Source organism: Gasterosteus aculeatus, chromosome 7 (genome assembly GCF_964276395.1).
Source record: "Gasterosteus aculeatus chromosome 7, fGasAcu3.hap1.1, whole genome shotgun sequence".
Taxonomy (NCBI): Eukaryota; Metazoa; Chordata; class Actinopteri; order Perciformes; family Gasterosteidae; genus Gasterosteus; species Gasterosteus aculeatus.
The window spans coordinates 18,087,450-18,114,797 of NC_135694.1; the positions used below are offsets into that span (position 1 = coordinate 18,087,450).

General features: G+C 44.4%; 2 protein-coding genes across 3 annotated transcripts; both read right to left on the reverse strand.

Annotated features, from left to right (window-relative positions):
- Nucleotides 1-2,335: 2,335 nt before the first annotated feature.
- On the reverse strand, nucleotides 2,336-12,953 carry ywhag1 (3-monooxygenase/tryptophan 5-monooxygenase activation protein, gamma polypeptide 1). Its single transcript, XM_040182136.2, has 2 exons — nucleotides 12,641-12,953; nucleotides 2,336-4,500 (listed from the first exon to the last, which is right to left on the reverse strand). Exons 1-2 carry the CDS (start codon nucleotides 12,725-12,727, stop codon nucleotides 3,844-3,846), a joined length of 744 nt encoding a protein of 247 aa, XP_040038070.1. The 5' UTR covers nucleotides 12,728-12,953; the 3' UTR covers nucleotides 2,336-3,843.
- Nucleotides 12,954-14,597: 1,644 nt separating this feature from the next.
- LOC120821235 (scavenger receptor cysteine-rich domain-containing group B protein) lies at nucleotides 14,598-24,479 on the reverse strand. 2 transcript variants are annotated; one of them, XM_040179615.2, is made up of 13 exons: nucleotides 24,377-24,479; nucleotides 23,283-23,348; nucleotides 22,060-22,187; nucleotides 21,074-21,106; nucleotides 19,726-19,764; nucleotides 18,919-19,221; nucleotides 18,673-18,741; nucleotides 17,009-17,323; nucleotides 16,566-16,634; nucleotides 16,205-16,273; nucleotides 15,799-16,113; nucleotides 15,191-15,271; nucleotides 14,598-15,113 (listed from the first exon to the last, which is right to left on the reverse strand). In XM_040179615.2, the coding sequence occupies exons 3-13, from the start codon at nucleotides 22,175-22,177 to the stop codon at nucleotides 14,797-14,799; spliced, it is 1,728 nt and encodes a 575-aa protein (XP_040035549.2). In that variant the 5' UTR covers nucleotides 22,178-22,187; nucleotides 23,283-23,348; nucleotides 24,377-24,479; the 3' UTR covers nucleotides 14,598-14,796. The 2 variants fall into 2 exon arrangements, with proteins under 2 accessions (XP_040035549.2, XP_077961407.1); XM_078105281.1 differs by lacking the exons at nucleotides 23,283-23,348; nucleotides 24,377-24,479 and having other exon boundaries at nucleotides 22,060-22,265.
- Between the last annotated feature and the right edge of the window lie 2,869 nt (nucleotides 24,480-27,348).

The following is a 27,348-nucleotide window of genomic DNA, read 5'->3' on the forward strand; positions in this document are numbered from 1 at the left end:
GGACAACATGGCAACGCCAAATTAATTCCAATTCCCTGATATTTGAGCCACCAACGTGTGTGGCTGCGTGCGCGGTACATTTTGGTCACTCCCGACAAAATCTCACTCCAGGGTTTTTTGAAAAGTTGGCAGCTCTGCCTTTTAGAGGACATGTAAACAACGACTTACTTGCGGGAGCTTTCTTATGGTTAAATATTTTCAAACACCCAAAGCTAATACTACATTCACACTAAAAGCAAAGCAACACTTTACTTGCCCGAATTTGTGGGGGATTAATTTGCTCCGAAAAGGGGGTGTGGTTTATCTCTGTGGTTTGTCTCCGTAGAAACTATATAAGTTATAATTTCTGTTATCCACCATGAAAATAATAATGGTTTCTGTACTGGTATGCAAATTAATTGTAAAGCTTGGTATGTCCACGAACCGCAACAATTAGTGCTCCATTGTTTCTGATTCCACAACGGCAGCAAGACGGCGTTGATGGTGGCCGAAGCATCTCAACTCTGATCGGCTTTTGCAAGATACCGTCTGGCTTTTTTGCCAAAGTTGAAATATTGCAAACGAGGCAAATTTACCACTTTGCGACATTTTCTTCATTTGCATAATTTGCGCTGGGCTTTTTGCGCCGCCCATCGGAAATTTGAGTTGTTTGCAACCGTCCGCGTCTGTGCATTGACTTTGCATGGAATCTACTCGCAGGGAAAATACCCTTCGCTTTTTGTGTGAAAGTAGCATAACAATTTGAACGTAGTAGTTTATTGGTTTCTTTTGGTAAAACCTGCAATTATGTCATGATAAGAACGGGGGTATAGAGAAAACAACACAAGACCACGTCGGTATCGTTTGTTCAATAAGTTGTGTGACAGCTGAGATAAGATAACCTCTCAGGATTTGAAATCTGTGTGACGTGTATGTCCGGTGTCCAGAAGGCCACCCAAGTGTCTTGTGATGATCAGATGTACGGTATGTCTCAGGATAAAGAACATGACGGACCTTGATATGATTTTACACCGGTGAGAACTTTCTCACTTTTTCACAGGCTGAGTGTCTACCACGTGCTGATGGTCATCAGTAGTGTGTCTGTCATCAGTAGTGTGTCAGCAATAATCTAATCTAACTGGACCTCAGTGACCCTTGAAGAACACACCTATGCAACCATGCTGGGTCTGTCTAAATGCCAGCTTGCTAAAATAATCATGTTGACTTCTGCTTTCGCTCTGTAACGTTTCCTTTTAGAAAGATATGTGCAGCGATAACTGCAAGAGCGGGAAAGCTGGACCTAAAACACATTGTGATGTTCATGGTGCACAAGAAGACTGCAGAAAGCCGGTTCAGAAAGCGGAGTAAAACATCTCTTTGTACTGAGTCCGCTGGGTTGCCTAGCAACGCGGCGTCTTGGTTGCTCCATGCGTTGTGAAAGAAAATAAGGCCATGTGTGAGGAGTTTATATTGTTCATACGGACCCATTAAGGCGGCACGGTGGCGTGGTGGTTAGCACTGTTGCCTCACAGCAAGAAGGTCCTGGGTTCGATTCCGCCCAGTGGCCTTTCTGTGTGGAGTCTGCATGTTCTCCCTGTGTCTGCGTGGGTTCTCTCCGGGTTCTCCGGCTTCCTCCCACAGTCCAAAGACATGCTCTGGGGATCAGGTTAATTGGGGACTTTAAATTGCCCGTAGATGTGTGAATGTGAGTGTGAATGGTTGTGTGTCTCTGTGTGGCCCTGCGATTGGCTGGCGACCAATCCAGGGTGTACCCTGTCTATCGCCCAAAGTTGGCTGGGATGGACTCCAGCCCCCCGCGACCCTGTGTGCAGGATAAGCGGTTTGACGATGGATGGATGGATACGGACCCATTATGTCAGCATGGCGCCATTTAGTGTCTGGTTATTTTACTAATTTGGTTTAAGGTTTGTTGCATGTCTTTTTCAATTTGTTTTATTGTCATTTCTTTATACATTTTCTTAAGGACAGTTGTAAGAAAGGGCTGCAAAGTGCAGGGATGGACATAATTGTTGGTTGGTACAAAAAGGTTCATGTATAGGTTCATGTTACTGATGTAGTTTCCAATGTTAATTATACTGACATCTACTGACATTTTAGATGTTCTTTAATTTCACAATCCAGCATGTTTCGTCACTTCAGCCACTTCAGCCACTTCTAGTCATTGTGCACCAAATGTAAGAAAGAAGATGTAGCCATGTTCTACCACTAGATTGTATCTACAGTACCTGTGTTGTCTCAATGGACTCAAGTCTGGCCTCCACTGTGAACACACTCAATGCTGCTATCAAATATTACAAGACAATATGATAGCAAGAATTGCATAGGGCCATAGGAATGTCCGTAACAGATCAATTTATTGTCAACAATCACTGTTTTGGTATAGCGTACTTCAGCAAATGGAGTAAAGAAAACACAGATTAAAGTAAGGTTTAGCTAATGATCGCAATAAAAAGAAATAAATAGAAAATAATCCAATTAAGTCTAGTAATTTCATGTCCATATGAATACATAACATCTACAGTATAAGTTAATAAATTGAAGCTACTGTATAAATACATCACCAGCATGCACAATATTGTATTATGGAGAATATTGGAGCAGTTATCATGTTACACTGAAGAAACAGTATAATAGGGAAGTGCATCTCTTGACCAAGAAGAAACTGCCGACAAATTAAATCAACAAACCCCACATCTGCTTTTAGAGCTTCCACTTGCATGTGCTCCGACCACAATCTGCACAGAGTTCACCAATAAAGTCTGTGGTTCAAAGGGCCGTTTCAGAGACCCTTCTGGTTGTTGTGGAGACCATATAACTGGAGTTTTATAACTAGAGTAAGGGTCGACTTGTGATAGTGTGCTTAATCGGTTCTCTTTTTAAAATTTCCATTCATTTAATTTTGCAATCTGGATTACTACGATTCAAATCGTTTTTTCTTCCAAGTAGCCAATGGTAGCTGTTATTGTAACAGCAATACTGACAATAAGAATTAGGCGTCCAACAAACTGTTAATTTATTCAACAAAGCACATCAGTACATGAGAGGGACAAGCTGCAATAAGTCTACTTCATAAATTTGTATTTTTTGTTACAGTATGACTGTGGCCGAGCTGGACACGTACCTGACACAAAGCAAAACAAAAACAATTTATTTCATTATTTTCTTTTTTTAATGTCATCCTCAATAACCGAGTCAACGTGTTTGTCACCCAACGATAGTGCGGTACAACTACAGGTGTCCCGCTGACGACCCTAGAAAAGCCCTGCATCTCCGCAACTCTCTCTCTCTCTCTCTCTCACCCACGTCTTTCTCTCTCGCTAAGCAAGGCCGCGACATTCAAGGTTACTCCGATTTTCTGGTTGCTCAAGCATTGAAAACTCAATATCCGAATGCTCCTCCCCTCACCAAATACAATAAGACAGCTCAGCTTCATTTGCGCGATGAGACCAGTCTCTGCCAGTGTGAAGGCGTGTTTACTCAATCGTCACACTGTGATGAATGACATACCTCTTGCTTCTAAAGTGGTATTTTGGCAAACGCTGCGGAGGCTACCAAGGAGGGGGGGGTTCATTCTTTTTATTTATTTTTTGTAAATCCTATGTCATCTCTCAAACTAAAAATTTCTTCCCTCGGTCAACATAGTATTATTTTTTCAGTTTTAATTTGTTGAAAAATAAAGAACAGCAGCCACGTTGGTACCATCGGCTGAATTGGCTGCCAACGCTCGACCCCCCTCCCCCCCCCTCTCCAGCCCACCCTCTTTTTTTATTTCTAAGAACTAGTATTATTATTTTGTCATTAGTGAGCGCGCATGTTTTTGGCAGAAATGAGGTTTTGGACTCTTTAATTGTTGGCCTCTCCTCCCTCGTCATCCTGCTGGTCGCTCGTCCACAGCGTCAAGTTATCTCGTAGCAGCTGCATGATCAGAGTGGAGTCTTTGTAGGAGTCCTCGTTCAGGGTGTCCAGCTCGGCGATGGCGTCGTCGAAGGCGGTCTTGGCCAGATGGCACGCCTGCTCCGGGGCGTTCTGGATCTCATAGTAGAAGACTGAGTAGTTGAGAGCCAGGCCCAGGCGGATGGGATGGGTGGGCTGCATGTGCTCCTTGCTGATCTCGTGGGCCTCGCTGTACGACTTCTCGGAGGACTCCACCACCGCAGCCCGCTTCTCCCCCGTGGCCACCTCGGCCAGGTAGCGGTAGTAGTCGCCCTTCATCTTCAGGTAGAACACTTTGCTCTCGTGCTGCGTCTCGTTGCAGTTCTTGATCAGGAAGTTGTCGAGGAGGTTGAGCACGTCCTGGCAGACGGCCTCCAGCTCCTTCTCGATCTTTTCCCGGTAGGCGCGCACCATCTCGATCTTCTTTTCGTTACCGTCTGCGGACGTCTTCTGCTCAATGCTGGAAATGACGCGCCAGGATGAACGCCTTGCCCCAACCACGTTCTTATAGGCCACGGAGAGCAGGTTCCTCTCCTCGTTGGATAGTGCTTCGTTCAGCTCCGTCACCTTGGGAGAAAGAGAAATATGCAGAGGTTGGCATGTCTGTTTGTTGTCTTATCAACGTGAAGAGTTGTGTAACTGTTGGCAATGACACGGTTATGACCTATAAGATGCTACAATGTATGAATAAGCCACTGTGCACAGGTCAAACTAAAGCCTTTCCAAGTTGTTGGACACCATAAGCGAATAAAAGGAAAGCTATCGCTCTGCAACTGTCACCGACACCTCTAAACAAAGTATCTGCAGGGTAAACCACACCTCCACCCTCTGAGGTGACTCCCGATTGGCTGCCAGCAGCTGTGAAAACTGGTTTTGTTTGGACACGACTGTGTCTGGCTGGGCAATTTAATCCTTTGTACCCCACTGGCACAGTTTAGCAGAGGCATCTTTACAGACCTTCTGTGAGTGTAAAAAACAATGTTATTTTCCTTTTCAGTCCCATGAGTGTAGCAGAGTCGGGGGCGGCCGATCACGTGGAACTTCATAAAGGCCAACCTAAACGCTGTCATCGGTCACCATGAAACTGTAGGGGTTTTACTGATGTTCTTTCTGTATTTAAATAAATTTAAGTTCAATGCTTTAACAGTAGCAAAATAAATGCTCCTGTTTCGAGTAAAAATGATCATTCTAAATTGTGCTTTTGAGAATTTTAACATCATGTAAATAATGCTAACTTGCACAGGTTTATTGCTTACCATGTTCACCATCTTTATGTTGTGTGCCACCAATTGCTAATCAATGGGTAACACAAAGAATTAGGTGTTCGGTCATAAATCAAAGTATTGGACAAACTTTGAGTTGAATCTGATGCAACGCTACATGATTGAGTTTGAGGTATCTCCGAAGGCTTTTCCAAATCCCCCTGAGGGGAACGTGACGGTCAGTAGCAAATGCCAAGGCATTCTAACCAATTGTTGTAGCAACAATTCTTTGAAAACCACAAATGTCATTCTCGTGGTTAACATAGATCAAAAGTATGAAAATCATCACAGCCATTAGAATTCATCTTCTAGAAACGGTGAATGTCTGCTGGTGCAACATTTTGAATTTTTCAATTTTGTATACTGAAATATTTCACAGGGTTAAGGAACATATTGACCCGCTGGTTACGTTAGATACAAAGTAATGGGAATACCAAAGTTATAGGGACATTAATGACATTAAATTCCATGGCAATCCATCCAAACACAGGCGTTGTAGCTTGGCTATGAATAACAGGACTGTCTTGATGCTTTGGTTCAGGTGGGGTGGCACTCCGCTGCCGCAGTTTAAAAAAGACACAGAAAGATGACTTGGAATTCTTTAATTATACTGTAAGACATTTATTCCCAAGATGTTATACTGCATGATAGTGTGTGTGCAGCATCCTTGACGCTTGGCATCGACCTCTGACTATGTCAAGGACCGGACAGCTTAAACGTGTGACCTTAAGAATCCTAGTCCCAATGAGCTAACAACTGTGTCCCTGTCCCCTGGTTTGACTCCTAATACACACACAAGCTGATGATCCGTGTTCCAGTATATTATCTATCTATTGATAGAAAACACATGAACATGCATGTCTTTATCTGACAAACTCATTCTCAGCATGCATTGGTGCATTCAAAGCCACAATTCTATTCAACAAAACTGACAATCTTTGATCAGATACTGTTAAAGGGAGAGAGGGAGGTTGGAAGGGGAGGGGAGGCTGAAGACCAATCACTGCTACAATCTCCTGTTTCCATGGTGACTGAAAAATCTGCTTTGTTTCTTTCCCTACTGGAGACACTGGTTATAAGCTGCTAATGGCGAGGATGCTGACATGGCTGATGGTATGGAGAACGCTGCAGCACTGTGGATGGATGTAAGTGCACACAAGCCATTTCCTCACTCACACCTTTGGGCCAACACTCATAGTCAGCCACAGCAATGTCATTTGAATGGCTCCATACAAAAAATATTGAAAAGCTTACAGCCTGCGCAAGAAACATGGGAGGACTCCAAAAGCAACCTCAATCACGCTTTGACCTTGCAGGTGGCATGCAGGGCCTGAGGATGGGGGTCTCAGCCACCCTGAATCCAAATGACCAGATTGGTACAAAAGCTCACCAGTGGACGGATTACCAGAGGATTTGTGTGTTTTCCCAACAACCAAACATTCTGGTTGTACCTTACTTTGCATTGTAATGAGCACTGCAGCCTATAAAGGCCCACTAGCGGTGCTGTTGACCTGTGTGCTTGCTCAATAAGGAGTGTTTCTCCTACAAGATGTTGCAAAAAATGTACAAGGGTCATAAAGAAAATGACCTCGGTACTGAACGAGTAGAAAGCTGTCAAATAATGATTGGCATTCGTTGCGTAATAATCTCAAGGCACAGTAAAGATCCCCCCTCATTGATAATGCAAAGCCTCTGCTCTGTGCCGTAGCCCATTAAATTACAACTTAAATAAGTATCTGCCCCACAGCAAATGCAACCAGCAGAGTAGGTCAGCGCCGGAGCATCGGAGAGGTCAGAAAAACAAAGCCTAAACAACATGTTTGTAAAAACATGGATGCCTTTGTTTCACAAGGCTGCGGGACGGGTAGAAAGCCCTGACGGAAGCTGCGGTGCGGGTGGTGACAATGGAGCTCTGTCCACCCATAGAGCTCATCAATCGCGTCGGCTCTCTCGTGACTCATCCTTCAAAGCTCCAAACGGCTGAGTTTCCCTGCCAGGTCAATCAATAACCTTTCTCTGGCAAATCTCTGCATAGCCATTAAAGTCCACAGGAGATAAACTGTAAGAGCTGCGGGGCTGTGAGGGTAAGGGGATACGTCCGGCCTAAGTGGAGCCTGGGTTGGACGTCACCGCCTGCCACCTCCCATTTCCATTTCATGGATTACAATTCCCATAACGCAGGCTTTCCGCAGTCCCACAGCTCCCTGTTCCACGTTTTCCTTCTGTGCTTTCTTTGCTCATCTGCCCTCGCTCTCGTTGCTCTCCTAACCCAATGTGACAACCCATACCCCCCCCCCGCCGACCTTTTCTGTGGCGGTCGGGCACAAAGGCGCCGGGGACTACCTGACGTCACTGGCGGTGTGAATGGGGCTTGAGGCCCATGCAAGGCCGGGCGCGTGTGTGTCTTATTCAGGGTTGTGAAGAGGGAGCTTAAAGTAGCGCTTTGTTGCCAGGCTACCAAATATATGACCGTGGCTTTTGTGAGTGACGGAAAAATGGTTGATCACTCAAAAGGAATGTATACAACGTGCAGACCAAATTAGGTTCTGTTTGTTCTCGGCTTTCATTAAAACAGACAGGCGTGACCAAAAGTTAAACGTGTGACATGCGTCAAATGTGTCAAAACTGTGAGTAAGCAACTGCTCATCAAAATAAATAACAACAAGTTTGCATGTTTTAGGCTCCACTTTAGAGGTCGGATTGGTCTTTAAATGGCACATCCCGTTTCATTTCTGTCAGCACATTATTCATGTTTACCTGTTACACAATAACTACTAATTCACATTAAAGAATACAAGCTCCCAGATCAGAGGACTGCAGACTCACCACCTATTGGCTGGTAGTGTTACGAACAATCAACAGCCCTGAGATTATTGTGTAATTGCATTATTAATACTTGGTAATGGACTGGCTTGGGGGCAGCGGATGATGTTTCACACTGTTTTTAGGACTGGTCCATCTCCTAGGAGGTTAGAAAAGTCTGGAGATCAGGTGTTTGTGTCTTTAAACCCACGATTAAGTCCTTCCTGCAATGGGACACTTCAACGCGCTCATGGCTCCATAAAAGACTATTCTTTTTTTATTTTATTTTTACAATTATTCCCCATCGGAGGGTACCAGATAACTGCAGAAACTGCTGCGTTTCATCTGATCTACAACAACGGTTTTCACCCTCACAGATTTCCTTCTTCTTGTACAAACTCTGTCACGAAACCAATGCTGCCCTTTAATTACGTCCATGCCTGCTCTCAATGACTAAGCAAAAGTAGACATTGTGGCAACTGAATGATGCTGCGAGCTAACGAAGTACCGCTGTGGAGAATATCGCTCATTTAAATTCCGCACATCCCATGGTAAGCAAGGAAGACCTAGTGAAGCGGAACTGAATGCAGTGCGCGTGGGAATGGGGGTGGTCTAAAATGACTGTAGGTGTCTAATAAACATCAGGGGCACATTTTGAGACATTAAATCTGCTTGGTGTTGAGGATATCTCCCACAAGATGCTTCATCCCACTCACACCCACTTCTTTGGAGATTCAGCTCACTCCAACAGCACTCGTTTCTCCTGAAAATAAGACCGTGGTAGCTAAGTTTGCTTTCGGCCAGTGGGGGTCAAAAGTGAAAAAAAAACAATGCTAGAACATGTCCCTGCTTCTCCTCCAGCTAATGTTTCCCATAGTGACAGGCGAATCCGGTGCTGAGGTGTCAAGACTTCAGATTGGCAGTGATGGTTTTCGGTCAAGCCTAAACTGAAATGTCATTGAAATTATTTCATTATCTGGTCGCACACACTTACTGCACTTGCAGAATGTGGACAGTCCGGTCCAACAACACTTCAGTTTTCATATACTAGATATTTGCACTCCCGCTCAGTCCCACCTTTAACGGCGCAGGTATATTATGCAGCCGTTTTGGGTCACTCCCTACTAGTACACATCTGGATGGGCTACACTGCGTCTGTGGTAAATACATAAAACCCCCAATATTTCAACAAAGACATGTCTCAAATAAATACAAATGTTATCTCGAAACATCATGGAGGCAGTTAGATAATGGACTCAGTGAATACAGATATTACACATACATTCAGTGTACATCCAGCAGCTGCAGCACAATGCACGTGATAAGGCATCGCACAGACTTCCATGAGAGAATAATGCATCCAGTTCATTAAGCAGGATGGAAGCCGGGGCTGTCTGTGCCTTGCACTTCCCAAGACGCTCTCCAAAGGGAGTGTTAGCGGGAATGTGTTTGGAGTTGCTTTTAATATTTATGAGTGACCTGGCTAGTTTAATGAAGCTGAATGTTAATAAAATTAAAGGCTGAGAGCAAATGAAGCCCCTGCGGTGTAGTTACTTACCGAATCAAAGTCAGTTGTTTGTATTCAGCTACTGAAGTCTCTGTGAACTGTGACTCTCGGGGAATAACTGGTAACGAATTGGCTCAAACGATCAATATGATTCACAAAATACTAACTTTAGGTTCATGGATTATATGGTGAAACATTTCATATTCTGAGCATTCAAATAGCAGCGAGCCACTGCTGGCTTTATAAAGAAATATTAGAGTAGTGTCTCCATTTGAGCGTACCCCCTCCCCCACACCACTGGCTAGCTAGCAGTCGCCGATCTGCAGCGATCTGCAGCGGATACTGCTGATAAGCATCTCCCCCGGCGGCAGCAACGTCGCTGCTGTTTGCACTCTCAGGCGTCGCCATGTTGTTTGAGTTTCATCATTCCTCAGATGAAGACCCACTGCTAACATTTCATTGGATCATTTGGCAATTGAGTACTTTGCTTGGAAAATTTCAACACTTATTTTGTACTACATGTGTCTGTTCTGTATGAGAATGCAGGGGAAGCGATGGGTGGCCGCAAGGTACAAAAAGCTCATTCAAAAATCTCAAATGTTTCAAATTCATCATAATGTGCATTTATTACATTAAAACTGGTGGATCTGTTTTGATGTATTCCTGTGGGCCAGCATTGGGGAAGAAAACTCTACTAAAGGGTTGAGACATTGTGCACGTGCAGCTGCTGTGATGTAACCGCTTCATTAGCTATGCATACTGTCATGCTGGCATCATAGACCATGAATAATAATATTCTAGGGGAGTTTTGAAAATGACCCAAAAATATAAATTCCATATCAGTGGTGAATTGAATGCACTGTACAGTTTATCAAATCATAGGGGGCCAAAACTCTTCATTTAATAATTTATACAACCTTGTTTTCTGTTCATTTGGCTTTTCTTTCGGGAAGTCCGGGATCCAAAAGCCAACCGGCTCACTGGACGGACACTCACATATAAATCTCACCAATTATGTGCTCCTTATGTATAAGGAGGATCCACAAAAGAACACCAGGTCTGCCTTTCTGCTCGTAGCCCTCCGTGCCCCACGGAGCAGGACTTTAGGCCGCTGTGACATAGCTTCTTAAAGATGAATTTGGAAAGACACAGTAGGCCCGATAATGACTCTGCTGGGTCCACTGGGGGCATTTTTTCGCTGAGGGTGCAGCGTTGTGTTCTGTGGAGCCCGGCTATTTGGCACCGGTGCCTCCCGGGGGCGGGTTGCCATGTCTGCAGTGGCAAGGGATTCCCCATCGAATGATGGGCGAGGCAGCAGACACACCCCGCTGCCTCGGTGCTGCAGAGAGACGGCCTGTGTGAGAGGTTTGCTCGCTCGCTCTCTCTGACTCGGCATTAATCAGGGCCGACGGCTTGGTCCATAGCGACTGGCGCCGGCTGCTTACTTGTTGACTATTTGGTGTTGAGGCTGATGTGGTTAAAAAAAAAAAAAGTTCCACTAATCTTCCCTCCCCTGCGATTAAACCCAACCACTGGCTTGCACAATGGCATGTGAGCTCCAGCTCACGTGCTCAGGCTGCTGCTGGCAGGGCCGGCCTTGTGAATGAAAGCAAACTGATGCAACTCTAGGAAATAAGACGTTCTATGGTCACTATGGGGGAAACATAGAAATATGACTCCAAAAGTACTAGCATCTGAATTAAACATTTCAGGCTGTAAAAGTACAATATTATCTCTAATAATTCAGTATTATTAATCACAGACCATATGAAGTCCTGCAGATGTATTGTGCTCATTCTTGAATAACCGCTGGCAGCGCGTCCCTTCCTCCGTGCTCTCATTGTCTCTCACACACACAGATGCAGCCTTTGTGAAGCTGGGATTCAAATAATTAGAAATAAGCGCAATGGTGCACTACTGGTGGGCCTTTTGCTGCATCTTGGCCAGATGCTGCGGCACGCCTCGTGGGGGTGGGGGGGGGGGGGGGGGATGCGATTGCTACTCGGCACCGATCGGTCATGCTACGGCGAGGAGGGAGACAGAACCCCCCCACCCCCCCCTTCCCCAAAAAACCCGACGGTTTGCTGCAATATGACATTCACCGAGGGTTCCGGAGACGCCGCCCGTCCACCGACACCACCCACGTCAGCAAAGGTGGACGCTTTGCGTTTCTTTTTCCTTTTTTTCCCTTCTCGTGTGCGCTCGCTTCTGCGCAAATCGATTGCGATCAACCTTCAGCCAACATTGCACTTCCCAATGCGCCAAAAACGAGTGCCAATACGAGGAGTGTGTGTGGGGGGGACATGCCTTCTCGTTGCTTCCTTCACATTGAGCAATTGGAAAGTGGTGTAACGTTATCACTCTTAGGGCGTTATTTCTCAGCATCACGCCAACCGGAACCGGAGCGTCCATGTCTCCCTCTCATCCCCGCGCCGCGCCGCTGTGCGCATCTTTCGACTCCCATTTCGACACCCCACATTTGTACCAATTCCACATTTGACCCAGGCTGAACGTTAAATCACGTCTCATCGTCCATGTTTTTTTTTAATTGTATTTTACAACCGAGCAACCTGACAGTTTTTTTTTTGTTTTGTTAAAGAGCTTTGTGAAAGGCACCGCCCCAACATCAAGTAGTCCGCACTTTAGCCACAATCCACCTCTGCAAACCGCCGACAACGCGCCCCAATCCTCCCGGACGTTGATTCGGGCCAGCTGACGGGTTTTAATGGCACCTCGTCACGTCACTAAAGCCCCCCGAGGTGTGCGCCCCGTGGATGTGCGCCGCGGCGTCGCGGGGATCTCTGCACCGTCCCCAGCGGATGATGGTGGCCAAACCTGACCGGAGCAGTGACCGATTGTTCCCGCGAGCATCTCTTTCCCCGAGACGTTTCCTTTAATCATAACTTTCATACACCAATTTCGCGTGGCCCACCGGCATTCGGTCCAAAACGTGCCCCGCGAGAGAAGGGATGGGTGGGGTGGATTGGGGGCACCGGTCCCCTGGCTGCGCGTCGCTGCCCCAAAGCTCATCCCGCTGTCACTAATCCCTCAAGTACCAATGAAGCTATTTATACACGTATTTCTTTCCTTTAAAACGCTCCGACAGAACGCGCCACGGCGGAGGAAACACACTTACCGATTTCATGGCCGCTGCCATATCGTCGTACCTCTCCGCCTGCTCGGCCAGCCGGGCTTTCTGCACCAGTTGCTCGCGGTCTACCATTTTTGGGGCGGATGTGCTGGGTGCGTTTGGTTGCTCGTCTCTTGCGTTTCGGAGCTACAGGAGTCGTAACTGAGGCCGTGTGTGAGTGCAGAGGAGCGGCGCCGGGGTCCTTCTCGCTGCTGCAGCTGCTGCCTGCTGTCTGTGCGCCTGGCGACGGGACACCCCTCCCCCCTCCGAGCGCTCTCCCTCGGTCCGCGTCGCCACCCCAAAAAGGCGTGTCCTCACTGGAGTGACGTAACGACCCCGGCCTGTCCAGAGAGAGCGACGGCACGGCCTACTGGCCCCCACGGTCCGGCAATGTGTACTTCCATACATCCGAGCAAAAGGAGGTGTAAGCATGTATCATCGTGGATTCTGCTATCAGGCTCATAAGTGAGTGAATTTCACCTCCTCCTCCAGGAGCGCAGCAGCTAATTGGTACCCAAGACCCCAATGGCCTCCCAAATGGCCCCCCAATTTTCCTTTGGTGAATGTGACATTTGAAGTATTAACCGGTAATACTTAAAGAACGTGTTGCAAATTATTTTCAATGAGGTCTTTATCTTGTGTTCCACATGAATCTTGTTGCTTGGCTGCAGAAAAGCCAAATAATATCTGATGTAAAGATTTACAGCATGTGCATTTTTGTAATCTTTTAATCCATTATGTAGTTCTGAATTCTTATTTCTAATTCTAAAATATGTCCGAATGCAATACAAGTTGTTTGTAAAAACATCTATCTCCATGGATAACCGTGTCAGGTCATTTCCAATGATTGTACTTGAAGCTCATACCGCTGACATGCTGAGTAAGTATCATGAGTCATCAAACACGCCCTCTCGCCCGGTCTGCAGAGACACTGGAGCCAGACAGGAAATTGGAAGTCTTCTTAAAGTCTGCTTATTTATCTTAACTAATGAGTTACAATTCCAGCGTAAAATGTTGTTTTACTTTTCAAAATAATCATTTTAATGTGCTAAATGAATATGGATACTACATTATTTTTAGTTCCGTTATCTTTGGTATGGATGCCAAAATATCTCCAAAATAAAGTGATGACTTGTCATAACAGATGTAACATTCAGTATCTTGGCTTAATTATGATTGTAACCTATTAAAGATTATTATTCTGACCGGTATCTGAAATGCTCTATAATTGTCCCTACTAAAATATTTAATATATATTTCTGCCTATTGGATAATTTCAATTTAGAGATACATAGGTACTAAATTACTTTTTTTCTTACATTGTCTGACTTGCTAAACATGTATGAGATCAACAATTAGCATCTTTCTTTTAGCTAGAAATGGTTGTGGTACCAACATAAAATGTGTAAACATCCGAAAATACTCTCCCCGTATAAGTGAAGACATTATGAGCTGGTGGCTGCGCAGTCCCAAGAATCCTCAAATCAAAAGGTGGAATCACCATATATGCTCATTCCATCTGAGAAAAACACAATATTAAAGCATGTTTAGGACAAAGATGTATATGGATTTTACACCAACATTATATTAAATACCGAAAATAAGTGTGTAAATGTGTAAATGGTTACTGATGCAATTTATGTATATGGTGGTTTGCAGAACAGAATTGACACATTATGTATTTGTGGGTGGAGAGTTGCTCGACATATGACACGTTTATTTGGGGATGTTTCTTCTCTCATTCCAGTAGTAGTATATCATTTGCTTGTTTATTTGTGGTTCATTTCTTTCTTTATTTTACATATTTGCTTAATTTTGGAACTAAAGTTTACAAACCTCTCCTCTTCCATCCACATAATTAATAACAGACTTCCACTTGTGTTCAGCTAATCATCAACAAATCACATTTACAGTAAACCTTTAAACATCTCGGGTCGATTAAGAGTGAGTCGGATAGTTGAGAGTTTTGTTTTTCAAATATATTTATTTATAAAGTGCTTAATAGGCATAGATAGTTTAGTACGTAATTATATATCGTCACATTAGTTATTTTGCATGTTGGTGGTGCAATGTGGAAGCTGTTATTTACATAATAATATACAAGTGCCAGGTTGGTACGCCCGCCTCCTGCTCCTGGAGACGAGAGCCTGGCTCTGCTGAAATCACGACAGCGAGCAGGTGACGCCAGCATCTTCAGAGTGGTCACAGTTGTGCACATTCCAGGATATATGGGAGCACTCCTGCAGGGAGGCCTCAGTGCCGCTGCACTTGAGATTGTCCAGCAGGATCGTCCCCGAGCCGGGACCGAAGAACGCCTCCGGCCTCGCCACCGCGGCCTCGCCACAGCCCAGCTGGCGGCACACGACTCGAGCGTCGGGGAGGTCCCAGGCATCGTCGCACACCGTGCCCCATCCAGAATTTGAGTACATCTCCACCCGACCCTCGCATTGGTGCTGGCCCCCCACCAGTCTCACCATTCCTGCAAAGATGTGAATCAATTTAGATCCTGTCCAGAAGAAATTCATTTTCGTGCGGTTGAAGATATGCTTGGTGTACCTTCAGAGGGAGGCTTTGTGGTGGCAGGCATGCCTTCTGTCACTTGGAAGTCACGGCTATTTGCATTCAAGAATTCGAAAGCTGAGGGAAGCAGAGGAAAATGGAAAAATCCCACAATTCAGAGACACACTTTGTCGCAACATTGTTAAGCAATTTGAACAACTGTTTAGTTAATGTTCTATATAATAATAACATATTAACTGCATAATAAATGCAAAAGATGTATAATCCCTATTTTGTGATCGACTTTAAACCAAAGATCTCACTAAAGAGGAGCTTGTGTGTGCTTTGGATTCAGCCTTGTTGAAGTGGAGTTTGGCCCGCAGGCAAGCAGTGACGCTGATGTGCGTTGACTCATCCGCTGTATTTTTTATGCTTTCTGGGCCGTCTCTTCCTCGGAGTGCCCGAGTCATGCATTGCAACCGGACAGCTCAGCAGGGCGAGGGAATAAAAGGGAAGTGTGAACTTTCAGTGCAATTGATGACGTAAGATGTCACGTTGCAATGCTGACGTTTTCCCAGGGCTGCCTTGTGCTCTGTCCTGAAAGCCCGTCTGATGGGACCCGCTGTGGCCCCAAACGGGGATAGAGAGCTGAAGGCGGCTCTTACGTGCACAGATAACTCCGACATCCTCGTGATGGCCGCAGTTTTGCTGACCCCAGCCCAGGTGGCGACAGTCGGACAGCTGCCGCTCAGAACCGACGCAATCCACGTTGTCCAGCAGGATCGGACCAGAACCATAGCCGAAGTAGGCCTGGCCCTTGAACGCGATGGCTTGGCCACAGCCCAGCTCACGGCACACCACTTTGGCGTTGAGCATGTCCCAGTCATCGTCGCACACCGTTCCCCAAATATCTTTGTAGAGGACCTCCACGCGGCCCTGGCAGCTGCTGTTACCGTTCATCACACGGACGGTTGGTGTGCCTGCACAACGATATAGAGACGGATGCCCCATTTTTTTTACCTGATAAGTCCAAAATGTACTGTAATCGTGTTTGCAGTTTTGAATTGTTACCTTTGGTCAGAGCAGTTGTGGTAACAGTCGTTGGAGTTGGTCTTGTGGTGACTGGAATGTTTTCTGTTGCTGGAGGGAAGATTAGATGCATGAATTGGATCATTTATTGTCTCCAGAGTGGCAGACCTGTTCCAGATGAATATGGTGAGGTCGGTCTGATACACACTTTCACCACCTTGATTCATGGCACTGTGGCGCAATACATTGGAGGTCAATGGGGGAGAAATAGCTCTCCCTTCTGGTCGTTTGGCAAAAATGCACATTTCATTTTCAAGGGATAAATCTAGCAAAAGCAAATAAGAAATGCTGCAGAAAAGGAGCAGTGGTGCGTGCGTGCGTCATTTGGACTATGTATGTATACCTTCAGTTTCATATGTTACCAAAAGCCCTCTCTTGTTTTCGGTTGCCAAAGGAGGTAGAGTGGTGGATCCTGAAGGGGGTAGAAAAGGAAATACCATTTTATTATTTACACTATTTCTAAAGTCATCTCTATTACTACTGTGTTACTTATACAGACACCACTACTATAATGCTACCAGTGTAAAATCATCTCATCCTCCTTATTCAGTATTTCCAGGGAGTTGAGAAATTATCTTTTATTATTTTAGCGGATCATAATTATACTTCAGCATTAGTAACTGGACTTCTTCTTTACATGTGATCAAGTTAATCATCTCCACCACTATTATTTTTATTGCCAAGTTATTGGTGGCACAACCACTCTTATTACCACAACTATTAATCGTTTCAACAAAGTCTGTGCGACTTGTGCTAATGCATATTCCATGACTGAGAGCAGTGTACCGGTGCAGGTAACCCCAGCGTCCTCGTGGTGGCCACAGTTGTGTTTGCCCCAATCCAGGCTTTTGCACCTAGACAGGTCCTGCTCCGTGCCTTGGCAGTTAACATTGTCCAGGATAATTCGACCCGTTCCATAGCCAAAGTAGGAGTTGGTGTGTGCTTGGACGGCACTGCCGCAGCCGATCTGTTGGCAGACCACCCGGGCATTGTTGAGGGACCAGTCGTCATCACACACTGTCCCCCAGGCCCCCTGGTAGTAGACCTCTACACGGCCCTGGCAGGCGTTCTGTCCATTCACCAGACGGATAGTGCCGTCTCCTAAACCAAGAAGGAGAGGGAGGGAATTATAGGGGTCATGTTCACAAATGTCAAATTCTATATATGCGTGTGTGTGGTGATGACAAACAGACATTGATACGGGTAAGTAGAAGGGTGTTGGCTTCTGGTTTCTAAAGCAAGGAAGTTCAGGTGAACATCTGATGTAGCGCAGATGTTGTCATTTTGCCCCGGGCCCGGACAGAAACACACCTTCTAACCGAGACAATAAACTAAAAATGTCTGGATGGCTTCAGTAAATTGCCCGATGGGTTTCACGAAGGTCCCCGGAGGGTTTGCTACATTCGTCACTTGTGAACAGAATTCTGTTCCTGTCTCTCGGGATCGCCCTGGGAAATAAGGGTAGAAAACAACGACAACAAAAGCAAACCCTGCAAACAATAAGGACAGCCTGGAATTCAAGAGGGCTTTGAGGTGTATTGTACGGTTTCCCAAAAGATACTTTCCTCTGAGCTAAAAGCTTTGATCTTATGTACAATGTGATGACAGTTTCACAAAACTGATATAATATATCCTTACATTCAATTCATCTTCTTTTGTTCACAAATTGCATTTGGGACCCATACAATAACAAAATAAGCCACAACTCATTATTTAATGAAACCTGCCCTTGTATTTTGTAACATCTGGCATGCCACCTGCTAGACTATCATGCGTGTGTGTGTGTGTGTGTGTGTGTGTGTGTGTGTGTGTGTGTGTGTGTGTGTGTGTGTTTTTAATTCAATCCTAGAGCAAAACATAATATAAAAAAAACACACAGAAAAGCTAGTGAAGTTTTCCCTCACATATTTTTAAGGTTGCATTGGAATGAGCGCATTAGACACACATTGGAGTAAAGGTCTACCTATTTCCACAGACAGTGCAACATCTGTCCTTAAACCTTTTGGAAATCAGTCTGGCATAATTCCCTTTTCAGAGGTGGGTGAGTAATTTCATCAGCCATGTTGGCTGAAGATTAACTTCAAATACAGATGTGCATTGTGTCTTTCAAGGTCACATGCTTAAACTTGCAATTTGTTTGGCAACTTTGGAGCAGTGGAAACAAGCTGTGAAAAAAACGGATGACATTTTATCAGATTTTTAATTCAATTTGTCTAACCTGTTGGAAAGACAAGCATTACCTTTAGAAGCATATTCCTGGCTCCTTGATGTATACAGTCCAGCTCCAATTTTCAGCAGCTAGTAACCCATTTTATGTACTGAACAATGTGATCTCAATAGTCATGGAAAGATACTGCTTTTTAAAATAGTCCTGGATACAAATCCGACCCTTAGACGTTCCAGGTTGGCGGACGACCAGTCTCACTCAGAGAAAAGCAGGCGGCACTTACGTAAACCCAAGTTCCCCTGCAGAGGCGTCGTGCGATGCTCAAAACCTTTCGCCCCCACCACCGCCGGTTCTAGCATCAAAATTTAAAAAAAAGGCAGGGATTTTTAGTCACATTGTCCTCATTGACCCGAGAAAGTCCCGGCGCTCTGTACCACATGCCATTCACCCATTCAACCACTGGTTACCATGCATGGTGCCACCTGCGTGGATGCCACACTAGGCTTTAGAAGTTGTGTAAAGAGTTTACCTCTGCACGTAACGGCCACGTCCTCGTAGTGGTAACAGTTGTGGACGCCCCAGCCCAGACTACGGCACTGGCTGAGGTCTGCTTCACTCCCTCTGCAGTCCACATTATCCAGCAGGATGAGCCCTGAGCCTTGTCCGAACTGAGAGCTGCTGCCCACCGCCGCCGCCACTCCGCAGCTCAGCTGCTGGCAAACCACGTTGGCGTCCACCATATCCCAGTCGTCGTCACAGACAGTGCCCCATGAGTTATTGTAGAACACCTCCACTCTACCCTCACACCGGCTACGTCCATTCACTAGTTGTACTTTGGAGAGATAAGCGGCCCTTGTATTGTTAATGTTTAAACACAACTCTGTTCCATGTCTTTTGAGTCAGATTAGGAAGTCCCGGTTGTATGATTGTCATTGTCCCACCTCACTGACAAACTGACAAGGCCCTAAAAAAAGCTAAAGTGTTTCAGGGTCAATTTAACTGCATGATTCGGTTTGGCTTTTTGTTTTGGTGAGAAAACAAGGGCAATGTAATGACTGTTAAGAGAAAACACCAGGTTAAGGCACAAAATACGCCACATGAGTCCTTGGCAGATGGATGCAGGAGGGTGGGAGGCTACATAGCAAATACATGGGGATTAGGGAAATGGCAAGATGGGAAAGTGACCTTGTCAAGACAGCCCAAAGCACTGATCTGTGCTCTCTTTCACCGAGCCAGCCACTAATATGTCTTCATATCGTCGCCTGGATAATGACATGTTTTTCCTCAATAAGAGTGTCTGGGCAGGTGTGCAGGTAAACGTCTCCCACATGCTTACCCTGGTACGGCATCCTCACGGGGGTTTGCACGCCATCGGCTGAAACAGGAGGGAGGAGGGGAAATGGAGAGAGACAAAGGGAGAGTGCGGCCAAATTATTTGTTGAAAGGAGGCTCTTGGCCTTCCATAGTTACTGTACTCTATATCTACTATATCCATTTTCCTGTAACACTAGACACAGACTGAAACCCCAACAGGAGGCCTGTTCAGACCACACAGGGCACCAGCCACAACTGAAATATGTTCGCCTATTCCTTTAATTTGTTTTCTTTTGCCACACTAGCAGCAAGGGGAAGGGAGGGAAAGTCCACAGCTGTGAGATCATTTTATGCTGACATTGTCTGCAGAGGATGCCATCCCACTAAAATTGGTGATCCTCTGACTTCTCGCGCCACCGGCAGACAGCAAGTTGGAGAAGAAGGTGGTCCCTCATTGGTTTGTGGACTGCCTTTTGAAGCTTTGCCGTCACAGTCTTGGTTTTTGCAACCAGAAGTGACACAATAGGATCAAACTTTGAAACCAAATGCTCAGCAAGCTTGGGTGACCAGAATGTTGCAGTTAATATTCAGAACCAGAGAATACACTTTGCGAGACAAAAACTCCCAACGTCGTAGTATCGGCCTATTGATCACACGATAGCCAGGCCCTAAATTATCCTAGACTTTTTCATCTATTTTCCTCTTAGTGGGACCATCATTCACTAAATTAACCCCACTCCTTATTAAAGACTACTTGAAACTAGCAATTAAAGCCACAAACATGCGTTAACAATGTATATTGAGGTAATGTTGAGGTAAAGTTTTTCATAGACTTCAAGAAAGACATCATCTTTTAGGACCCAGAGGAGTCGCCTACTCGGGAACATTAGAACAAATGTTTTATGATCAGCTCTTCTCTGTGAGTGGGGAGGAAATGATCTCAGACCGAACAGCTCTATGATAGCCCATTTATTGAATGTTTGTCTTTAGTGTTAGGCAAATGAACCAAATAAAACAATAGATATTTTAATAATACATATTTATGAGACATGCTTGTTTTGACACAACAAAGAGTCTCACTGGAAGATGTTTCTGGACTTGTATAGAGGACACGAGCGCCTAATATCTCAGGTTTCAACAACTCACAATGACAGCGGAATGGATTTGTTCACCCTTCACACCCAATAGGTCGTCTCACAGACCTTCCCAGTTTGTTTGTGGTATTAAAACACAATGAAAGGGTACAATATTTGCACTATTTTAAATTCGGGGGCTGGGAACACATCTGTTCTTGGCACCAGGTTACATTATGGTTTACATTTCAAGGACTTTTTATAGCAAAAAAGTTTAATACCTGAAATATTACTTACTGTTTACAGCCCGTCTGTTTATTTTCAAGTCTCCTGAAGTTTGAACAAAAAAGAAAAAGTTAGTAAATGGCCCTCATTTGAACTTTTCATGTCTCTACCAAGAGACAAGCAATCCATTCTAATTAATTTCTCTCTATATTTGTCCACAATGTGGACACAATGTCCAGTAAGCTGAATTGATACTTAAAAAATAACTTTTAGCCAGCTAGCACTGGTAAACACAGGTCAGACAGAAACTGTGGACACAAAAGAACTCCACTACAGGGAGCTCCACTTGCAGGCACACCTCGTTACTGAGGCATGTGAACGGCCAGAATGTGTCGGAATCGTTTTCAATCTGGATGCAACCAAACTCCCTGACCCAGTATATGAAAAATGATATACTTCATTAATCTGAAGCTTGTTGTTGAGAACTTTAAACAAACGCACCAAACCGTAAGGCATATTACTTTTCGGTATATATTTCACATTGTTCACTTTGTAACTTAACAATTACAATTTGTCATACTTGTAATTAAAGAACACTCCTTTGAAAACATGTCAAGTGATCTTTCGTCAAAGTAAAAAACACAAAAAATAGTAATTTGTTAGATGGTCTCATAAATTTCTATTCATTTGAACGTATTATCATCATACATAGATACAAGGCACGTACACCTACATATATACAGTGTACACACAAATCCTAATTATTCCACACCTCCTCTACATTGAGAATCTGTAAAGTGAGGAATCCATGTTTGGTCAGTTGTACTTTATCGTGGCAAATACTTTCAAATGCAGCCTTCCCTGTCATGACTGTGAGCCGGTCTGTGTTTTGAATATGCCTTTACTAAACCATCGTATGACCAAATTTCTCCAAAATGGCTTCTAGTTCCTTCTCCGGATCGCATGCAGCATTCTGTACATCAGAAGGGGAACCCCTACAGTCAGGCAGGAAAACCAAGTGGCCTTGACCCCGACCCCAAAAACACACACACACTCACCGAGTCGCAGCAGCACAGAGACGGCCACCAAGACGAGGGACGCCAGCAGGGATAGCAGGAGCCAGACGGCTGGGTTCCAGCACCTGCACTTGCTCTCCACCACACGCTGGCCTCGCATGGCTGCCTGACTGACCACACACATTCACACGCTAGTCAGTCTCTCTCATCGAGATTCCCAAAAGGCCGGTGTTTGCATGGGAACACATCTCTAAATGTAATTGACAATTGTTTGGTAGATACAATCACTATATTTTGTCCTGGTTCAGTGCAGCCTAATTATAGTATTGGATTGTTTTCTCTGGTGGTCCCTGCAGCTGTTGTCATGGTGCTGAACTATGTATTGATGGTAGTCTGGCAGAGGTCAGGGTTGGAGCTCAAAAATAAATTGTCTCCACCTAGTGCACATCACTTCCTGTGGACTTTAAGGCACTGCACACCAACTCTTCTCAAAGCAAAACCAGGTTTCCCAAAATTAAATAGTGCCGCTGTTGCCATAAAACGCAAGGGACATGGAGTAGAGTTACACTGCTGTTTTAGTCAGTACAAAATGGCCGCCGTGCACCTGCGCTGGCAGCGTGTATCGGAGGCGGGAACAGCGAGAGATTCAGAATGAGGACAATTCATTTCCAATCGTCAACAGCTGGGGAGGGTTTGTGTTACAGACGTGTCAAACGTGTCTGTAACACAAGCACCAATCAAGGGGATTTCCCCTCGGACGAAGAATATTGGGATTCTACAACGATCACTCAATAATTGGGGTTAGATAGCGCTGAGCCAGACACTGAATAGCCATAGTACATTCATACTGCAGTAGAATTTAAATACTTCACTAAAATGCTATCAGCTGTAGCGTGAGGGAAAACCTATAATGCTACATTTTTTAATTATTATTAATTAATGAAATGGGGGATTTGTAATAAGCACATTTCCCAGGAATCTGAGAATACTGTTATTGAAGAAGTGTTGACATTAGGAGATACACAGTGTGCGGCTTGGCCTTGGGTTGTTTGTCTCTTTGCTCATGCAGAATTCCCCCTGACCCTACACAGGAATGCGTATTAGGGGATGATGAGGGGAGAATTTGATATTGGCCCCTCGAGATAGTGGACATTCCGGGCCCAGGGGGCACAAAAAGACATTTCTGCTTTCTGTGGTCCCCATCGTCAGGCATAAACGCTTCTTCCTGCAATCTGTCACTAGAACCCTGCAGAACGCTTAGGCACCTGATGACACTGCAGGGGCGCCTCTCGTCTCTTTGGAGAGCAGGAGAAGGGGTAGAATGGTAGAGCCTGGGGGGGGAGTAAGGGTGTTAAAATCGTTAGCTTCTCTGCAGTAAATAGAGAGTTTGTTTAAACGTAACATGCAAGCTTTGCAGGGCCGTAGGATGCCAAAAAAAACAAACACTTGACAGCAGCCCGAGACAAGACTCTGGACCGTGCAGTCTTCACCCAGTTCCAGTCCTTTTTCCCTGGACTGTCCTGGAGTCTGAAATGGTGCGGCGCTGAAGGCCAGAGGCCCACAGAGGGATCCCTGTGCCTCCAATTTAGAGGTGGGGAGTTTAACACCAGCACAACACCGTACCAACAAACCACTCGAAACTCCTGGACAAATGGCTCATTTGTGAAGGATGAAAAATAATCTAGTCCCCAATGTTATGTTTTTCAATACTCCATTCATAGTAGGATGTAGCGCAGATCCGCTGGGGAATAATGTTGCCTTTTGTGTTGGCTCTGCTTCCCCTCCCTTCTCACTTCACCGTGCTGAGAAATAGCTGAAAGATCTCGGGGCCCACAAAAATACCCCCCAATGTCTGAGATGAACTGCAGAAGTCTCTTTAACTGGTAGACTTTCACTACAGTTAAACAGAAAAGCAATGCTTTTATCAGAGAGTGTGTCTGACCACAGCTTTTTATGAGCAGTATTTCCCCCCCAACACCACTGTCTTTTGTTGTGAAATAGACCAGAATGTCACAAAAGATGATTTTTTTCATTTTTCATAAGGAATGGTCCTAAATAAATATATTTAAAGGTAATAATTCATATAATATCAACATGTTTGACATATGAATGTATATTATGATATTAACGTATCATATATACATTAATATATGTATGATATTAATGTATGTCTATCTTCAACAATACCAACATAATAATTGCATCTATCTTTCACGTTACAATGGACCGGTTATAGAAAAAAACACTTGAATGAGAGAAGATCGCTTTATTTGATCTATTATTATGTCACAGACCGGTTCAACATGTCAGATACAGCAGAAACAGCTCTGTATTTCAAAAAAGAAGAAAAAATACATACCTGTTGTGAAAGTAATTGAAAAAAATAAATAGGATTCCTCCACCCCCCCCCCCCAGAAAAAGTACCAAAAGTTGTCTTTCGAGCTCAGATAGCTGGCAGCTTAATTCCACAGGTCACACAGAAAGTTTGTGTCGAGATGGAAGCAGGGAACTCCAGAACATCCGGTGCTCCTTTTTCAATGTCTTTCATCCCTCCTGGTTGACTATAAGTACTTGGCTCCAGTGACCGATATTACGTAAAAACACAGAATACCAGATCATTATATGCTAATATTCCTAACACTCCCCAACAATCTATATTTAAAAGAAGCAGGAGGAGCAAAAAAAGACAATGCAATGAAAGCTGACCCTTCACTGCTACCCTTGCATCTCCAGTGTCAGTTAGCGCTTACAGAAGGTGCGGTCCGTCTCATCTCTGCACACACTCTCAGAGGGAGACGAGGCTTTGGCTCAGGGTGTGTGTGTGTGTGTGTGTGTGTGTGTGTGTGTGTGTGTGTGTGTGTGTGTGTGTGTGTGTGTGTGTGTGTGTGTGTGTGTGCACATCCCACACTGTACCCAAGTACTCTGCAGCAAAAAAAATGCAACTATGAGGCGGTAAAAATCAAAACGCTGTTAACAAAACTTTTGAGAGTTTTAAAAATCGCTGCAGAATAGTGAACACTGACAAGCAAAACTGACTTCATGACAGAGGAATAAAAAGATGACATTAACGACTTGGTAGTGTTCTTAACAATGCAGGTTTTTGTGTGCAAACAGTATGACCAGTATGGGACTCAGGAACCGCATTTACTTTTTTTATAGATCGATACGCCGCCCTAAAGATTGTTATAATCTTCATGCTTCAACACAATCTCCATGTCAGAATACACATCCCGAGAAAGACATTTTCCTCCACAAACTCTTACATTCCATTACTTTCCTGCAGTCCACCTTGTTTATTTTGGTCCCCAAAAAGTTACTCCTTTGAACAAGAAAGAGGCATACTGTGTCTAAACGTGTTTGTGTGGCACACAAGACGGTCTGTTGTCCTTTCAATTGATAAAAAGCCTGAGGCATCTCTGCATTGTGCAGCAGACTAATGGAAATAGCTTCCGAACACTAATCCTTCTTAGCCACAGAGAAACGTGCAGGCTGTCCACTGCCATTAACAGGCTTTTCAGGGCCCAATTCTTAACTCCTTCCTGGAGTGTCGCCAAAATCGGTTGTTTAGCCAAAATACGGGTGTTTCCCTGCACTAAGCTAATTTTCTTAATCTCCATGATAGGATTGAGACAACAGGCCGTACGCAGCCAAAGTTACAGATTCAATAGTTGTCTTGTCATTGTGTTTTAGTTTTGGGGTGTCTGCGGCTTTTCACCTTTGGAAGTTTTTGCACAAGATCCACTTTTTTGTTTATCCTGGCAGCATATTCCTTTATTTATTTTCAACATTGACTACATTTGTATTTCCACTATGGGGCAGCAGTAACAAGTAGTAATACAGCAATGAAATATTATCAGCTTGTGTTTCCATGTTATCATGAGCAATGTTAGCACCCACTGTCCTTCTAACCTGGCTTCAGATGAGGCTCCCAAAAGAAACTTTCTTGGGGGTAAAAAAAAGAGCTCTAGGAAATATAGGTTGTCGCTGCTGTAAAACCAGCAAGATTCATTTAATTAATTCATTTTGTTTATAATAATGTATCATTTTGATGTTCTTCATACGGATTTGGATTTTAATTCTCAATGAATTATTGTATGGGGGTTAGGGTTATTATTTCAATGTAATTTCATTTTTTTTCCTCCTTTGTTCTCATTATAAAAATCAATATCAATTGAGGATTATTGATATTGACCATTTTCATGACTGATTAAAGTGTGAAACTACAATGATGCTGTAAATTGGTTAAATATAATTGTGCACTGCTAGCTGGATTTTGGCTGATTTGCTCTCCCCCTCTCACTCTCTCGATCTGTTTCTGCAGTCAGCAACAAGGCAGCAGACCGAGATGGGAACGAGAGGCCAAAGGACACCTGGACAACGTGGAGTGGATCGCTGGATCTCTGTCTTTCTGTCTCTTTCATCCTCCGAGTGAAAACACGCCGTTAGAGGCTCTCAACTATTGCGAGTGCATTAGTTCATCAGCTTACTTCCAAAGTATAGACGAGAAGATTGACATTAATACAGACTGAATGCCTAATTCTCTGCATATACAACTTCCACTCAGCGGTCAGGCGGGGTATGCTTTGTCTCTTTGATGGATTTTGGCAACATGATATTGAAAAGGTATGTACATACCTTTGAGGATTTATACATTTCCAAATCCATGCCGTTGCCAAATAGTGAAACTTCAGGAAGTACATTATCAAAGACCCAGGGATCACATGAATCGGTGCATTCCTGTTGATTATATCCTAACATGCAGAAGTGAAAGTAGCAATAATACATTACTGTGACACGCAGTACATAACTCTTGCTGGTTCCTCATACAATTAGAGCTTAAAAATCGGACCCTCTTGGTCTTGTTTCTGCGACGCAAAGGATCGTGGGTCAAATTCACCATTTACCATACTATGTTTTGGGGCCAACTTAATCATTTTCTGACATATCTAGTGTGGGTATTAGAATGCAGTTTGTAACGACACATAAAGCATGTGCTAAAACTAATACAAAAAAAAAGAAGTGCGTGATTTGGAATGCAGCTACATTGCTCTGTGCTGCAACAACATAAGCAAGAGGGGTCAAAGTTCACGGTGCAGTTTTATGACCAAGTCATTGTGTTCCATGTATAGTGCATGTTAAAGGGAATCTGCTGTGTGTACTCAAAGTAAAAAGAAAAAGTATGCAATTTGGTAACCAATATTTTTCTTCCTTTTTGAGTTGCTGCTTGTGGTGGAACTTTATGGAAGGTTCTGTCATCCCCCTGTCCAGAAGTTGCCTCCCTTGAGATCCTTTCAGAAGTGTCATATGTCACTATGTCATAAAATCAAATTC